The sequence below is a fragment of the Salpingoeca rosetta genome, assembly GCF_000188695.1.
Source record: "Salpingoeca rosetta unplaced genomic scaffold supercont1.8, whole genome shotgun sequence".
NCBI classification, from domain to species: domain Eukaryota; class Choanoflagellata; order Craspedida; family Salpingoecidae; genus Salpingoeca; species Salpingoeca rosetta.
In genome coordinates, this window is record NW_004754926.1 from 454,001 (window position 1) to 459,317 (window position 5,317).

At 57.3% G+C, this 5,317-nt stretch overlaps 2 protein-coding genes across 2 annotated transcripts in view; one reads left to right on the top strand and one right to left on the bottom strand.

Annotated features, from left to right (window-relative positions):
• Positions 1 to 152: 152 nt before the first annotated feature.
• On the bottom strand, positions 153 to 3,201 carry PTSG_03563 (uncharacterized protein). The gene is made up of 5 exons (XM_004995237.1): positions 2,609 to 3,201; positions 2,315 to 2,373; positions 2,088 to 2,152; positions 1,093 to 1,871; positions 153 to 829 (listed from the first exon to the last, which is right to left on the bottom strand). Exons 1-5 carry the CDS (start codon positions 2,821 to 2,823, stop codon positions 550 to 552), a joined length of 1,398 nt encoding a protein of 465 aa, XP_004995294.1. The 5' UTR covers positions 2,824 to 3,201; the 3' UTR covers positions 153 to 549.
• A 315-nt stretch (positions 3,202 to 3,516) lies between these two features.
• The window catches only part of PTSG_03564 (uncharacterized protein), a 4,787-nt gene continuing 2,986 nt past the window's right edge, over positions 3,517 to 5,317 (top strand). Inside the window, exon 1 of the mRNA XM_004995238.1 lies at positions 3,517 to 5,163. Within this exon, the coding sequence (XP_004995295.1) occupies positions 3,646 to 5,163 (1,518 nt within the window). The 5' untranslated portion in view covers positions 3,517 to 3,645. The remainder of the gene's footprint in view (positions 5,164 to 5,317) is intronic.

A 5,317-nucleotide genomic window follows, 5' to 3' on the forward strand; every position in this document is an offset into this window, starting at 1 on the left:
GTTTGTGTGCTCACAACTCATCGATGTATTTCGCTTTCTCTCAATGCCCTTCCTGCCTGTTATTGCACATTGTTGTTGTTCTCCTTCTGACCCCCTCAACCCTCCCCCCTCCCTCCAACTGTCACTTTGCTTCTCTTGGCAGTGCACCGTTCTGTCAGGTTGCGGTGTCGTTTATTTGAACAACAAATTGGCATCAGTGTACAAAATGCTCTCTGGAAACTCGAAAACAGTAAACATGTGTGGCGCATGGGAGTCGTCTCAACACAACCGTAACACTGGTCACATGCAGTGCAACGTGCCCTTGGCCAAAACATGACATCAACAAACACAAAACGCTCAGGGGCCCACACAGGAACACGTGTGTGCGCGCACAACAAGAAAACAAGGGAAGAAAGGAAGAGAGCATGTTCCTTTACGGTTCCACCCGCTTCAAATCGCAGGGCCACCTGACACACGAGTAGCGTCGTATGGTGGCCTGTAGGGTAGAGCGTGTGGCATGTGGTGTGACATGATGTGGCTGCTTGATGGCTTGACGACAGCCTTCCGCCTTCACACTGCGCTGACGGTGGGTGGCTGTGCCATGATATAAGTTGGCGAAGTGCCTGTCTCGCTGGCAGAGCGCGAGCGCTGTCGTCGGCGCCATGATGACGACGACGATGATGATGACGATGATGACGAATGCGAGCAACCCATTGGCTGAGACGTTGGCTCTGCATGGGGTGGGTTCGGTGCAGCTCTTGGGCGACGCGAGGACTTTGTTGACCGCGGCTTGTCATCATCTGGCGAGAGCGGTGCGTGCAAAGGATCTGTGTGCTCCACTTCCAATGGCCTGAATGTCAGATTTGGGGGAATCAGGGAGGGGGTTGGGGGAAGGGTTGAAGAGTGAGTGAAGAGGGAAAGACAAGAGGAGGTGAGGAGTCATCACAAGACGAAAGTGGCGAGCGGGAAAAAGAAAAAGGCGTTCGTCACGGTGGTGCCATATCAAAGTGGAGAGCATGAAGGAACAACGTGAAAGACGTGAAGGAGCAACACAAGGTCGCAGAACAGCAGCACGGAGCACACTAACACGGGTTGCAAGAGGAGCAGACGTACGATTTGGCGGGAACTTCGTGGGCGTTGTATCTGGCTGTGGTGATGACAAGTGGATCTGCAAACGATACCCGGCGACGCTCCTTCAGTCCTTCTGTCTTCTTGTTCTTGCTCTTTGTCTCTGGCTGTTGGGCTGACGCGGATGAGTGTGCAGGCGTGCGCGCGTGCGATGGCCACGATGAAGTCAGGTTGCGGTGCTTCGCCTGCTTGTGGGGCTGCTCACCCTCCTTGTGCCGCTGCTGCTGTTGCGCGCTGTTTGCATATTGCCGTTGGTGCTCGTGGTGCTGTCGCTCTAGCTGCTGCTCCGACTGGCGTGTTGGCAGCGCATAGAGGTTTGCCTGTGCGGATCTTGAGCGCCTGACACGAGGCGGTGAGAGCTGCTTCGGCGATGTTGCCTCGTCCGCGGCCGCATGTTGTCCGTGCAGCAGCTGGTGCTGCTTTCGCTGCTGCCTTTGGCGCTCGCGTTGTGCGCGTGCCAACAGGTCCAGGCCATGGTAAGATGAGGAGCGCTGGGAGATCATCGCAGCCGCTGCTTCTGGCTGCCTGTGCGCATACCGCTGCTTGTGCTGCTGCTGCTGCTGCTGCTGCTGCTGCGGGTGGTGATTGTGTTCGTTCTGGTGGTGGTCGAACGCGAATCGGGGCTGGATGCGCTGCCTTCGCATCCAGTACCAGATGGCACGCAGTTCCTTGTCCTCCAGCACAGGCTGGCAGATGATGCAGGACGCACAGTCCAGTCCCAGCTCTCGCAAGTACACAAAGTACATGTGCTTGCACACAATGCCCTGAAGACGCGTACGCGTTTGTGGTGTGTGTGTGTGTGTTTGGAGCGGGTTGTAGTGGAGGCGAAGCACGCAGGCGTTGGGCGTGAGTAAGTCGTGATCATGTTTTGTGTGTGTGTGTGTGTTGGTAGGGGGGTGGGTGGTAATCCTGTAATCATTATACATGGTTTGAGACAGTTGCGCAACAGAGCGCGCACGGCAGCGTGATGAGGAACATACGTTGGAACAGTGATCTGCGCACGAGCAAGACGGGCGTTGCTTGAGCTGCACAATGAAGACGAAGCCTGTCAAGTAGAGAAAAATGCGTACATGCGTGATGAGGAACAATAGTGTATGTGAGAGAGGCAGACGTGAACGTGTATGACAGCGAGGTCGAGCAAGTGCACCAACGGACTTGGCATACGCCTTTGTGTGGTGTGTGTGTGTGGCAGGACGCGTCAGCTTACCTTTGCTGTCCACGACGGAGAAAATGGCGTGATGGTGGCAGCCAGGCCGGCACATGCACCTGTGGATGACAAAGTGTGTGCTGTGAGCGACGAAAAACCGGGGAGGGAGGGGGGATAAAAGGCAGGCTACCATCTTCAACACAAACGAGGACACACACACACACACATATCAACACGCACACACACACACACACACACACACGCACGGCTACACACACGCACGGCTACACACACGCACGCACGCACACGCACGCACACGCACGCACACGCACACACACAGATCCATAGACACACCTGTCAGAGATGGTGCTTGTCTTGACACGCATGGGTTGCTGGAGGGCGGTGGCAATTCGGAGCTTGTCCTCGTATGTTTGGCGCAGCTTTCTGCCAGCCGGTGCTGGTGGTTGGTGGTGTGTCACCAGCACATGCTTGTGCTTGCCGCTGGGCTGGACGGCGGCCATGTCCCCGCGCCGGCTCGCCGCTGGGTTCACGCTTACGCTGGCTTGCATTTCGCGCGTAACTTCTGTCTGTGGCAGCTTGTGTGGCTGAGGTCAGGAGGTCCTCAAAGCAAATGGAGAGGGCGCGCGTCGGAGAGGCGAGATAAGTGCTGTGCGGTTGGGGGCGCTGGGAATAGCAAGTTTCAGTCGGGGCGGTCGTCGTTTGTGGTGTAAATGCAGCTGGGGGATGGAGCTGATGATTGATGGTGGTGGTGGATGCGCCAATCAGGCAGGCAGGCAGGCAGGCAGGTAGTCAGTCAGTCAGAGCAAACGAAGACGCGCGATCGCTCTGCTCCTCCACCACGCTGCCGTAAGTTTTTTTTGGTGGAGGTGGTTGTGGTTGCTTTGCGTTTGCTTCTGCCAGTGTTGTTTGCCGTGCTTGCGTGAGCGTGTCGCCAACACAAAGTCAAACAAGCTGCGAACCTGCGGGTTGAGCGAGAAGCGGAGAAGGTCCTACGCCACCCCTTTCTGCAAACAAAACGGGTTGCATCAGTTTGCAGCAACGTTTGTTCGGAAACAATGGAGGCCATCAAAACGCGTGCATTGGCAAGCGGGGTGGCGAACGTTTTCGAACATTGTCGAGACCCATCAGTGGCGAATCCAAGCGTTGCTCACGTTGCTTGCAGGCAACCAAGATTCCATGCGGCTTTAACAGTTTTAAGAACTGATCTCAGTTGAACAATTACTAGACTGAAATCAGTGGTGTGGAAGACTACAGCTGAATTCAGTTGTCGCAAACACTCAGCACACAACCAACACCACAACAGCAGAACACCCACACACCTCTCCTCTCATCACCTCCATCACCCTATCGCAGCAAAAACAGAAAGCGGCATGGCCGAGGACACGAGGCGCGCGCGGGGCGTGGTGGGCCAGCTGCTGTCGCATGTAAGCAAACCACACAAGACCAAGAAGAAGCAACAGCAGCAGCAGCAGCAGCAGCAGCAGCAACAGCAGCAAGAACAACGCGGCAAGCACACAACACAGGACGAGCATGCTGGTGATGGTGCTGATCCCGCACGCGTGGATGATGGTGACAAGGTTGGTCAGAGCTCAGCGGTCGGGGAGAAGGAGCCTGCGCTGGTGGCCGACCCGTTTGCAGACGTGCCCATCTATCCTGAGGACGTGCGCACGACGGGCAAGGAGAAGCACCTGGCAAAGGGCCTGCATGTGGAGCCGGATCTCCTCCCCGTGTCCAGGGAGCACCCGCCCAGTTCGCCCTGCGACGAGCTGCGCCGCCTCCACCTGCATAACGACACGGAGGCTGTGAAAGCGAAGCTGGCAGCATTCCCCTCCACATTCACCCACGCCGACGTCCACGATCCCTACGCATCGTTTCTGCTCGATATGCTGGATGCTTTTGTGCTCGCAGACGTCGCCACCCTGGCCATGGACGGCAGTGATATTCAGCCCCTGTGGATCGCCGCCGTGCAGCATTGGCTGCGCATCGTGACCACCGTCCACCACCACCACACCCAGCCATGCAGCCACGAAGGCCCAAGCGCTCCAAAGCACGTCAAGGGCCCGGACACCGACGCATCACCACAGCATAGTCAACAAGCAAACGAACAACAACAACAACAACAAGAGACAAGAGCAGAGGCCAAGCAGCAGCAGCAGCAGCAGCAGCAGCAGCAGCAGCGGCAGCAGCAGCAGGCCTCAGCAGCGCCACCTCACCTTCATGTTGTCAAGGACTGCAACGGCGAATCTGAAGACGAGAAGATCATGCCCAAACCTGGCAATGTGTGGCACAACATGCCCTGGCTGGAGCGCCGGCACCGCCGCTGTCTTCTGCGTCTCTTCGCGCGCTGCTCGGATCCCGATTTGGCCATCCCAGCGCTGGCAATGGCGTGCATTGGTACCACTGTCACCCACTGGCGCCAAGATGCACGCAACATTGCACTGACCAGCACAGCCCTCGCCACGGCTGCTATCGCTGACACTGAGACACAGCAGCACCACCAGCAACAGCAACCACGCCAGCAACCGCGTGACGGTGACGGTGAGCTGAAAAAGGGCCAGCATGACGAGCACGATCAGCAGCATGGTGATGCTGCCACCGCGGCTACCTCGTGGCTGCGGGCAAGATACACCACCATCACATCTCCATCACCGGCAGCATCTTCATCTGCGTGTGAGCCCGCGGCTGCAGCGTGGCTCAGCAGTACAACAGACCTCCTTTGCTGGCTGCTTGCGCCACCAGCGACGTCAGCAGCAAGCTCAACGGGCAGGCACGCCACCCACACGGCTGCCAAGGGCGACGCTAACGACGATTTGCCCGTGAAAGGACACGAGCTCCACTTCGCCGCCATGATTGAGCTGTACCGCGACTGCTACCTCGCGCTGTGGCACGTACGTTGTGATCTGTGTGTGTATTTGTGTGTGTGTGCATGCGTGTGTGTGCATGCGTGTGTGTGTGTGTGTGTGTGCGTGCGTGCGTGTGTGTGTGTGTGTGTGTGTGTGTGTGTGTGTGTGTGTGTGTGTGTGTATATCTTCACTCTTGTGT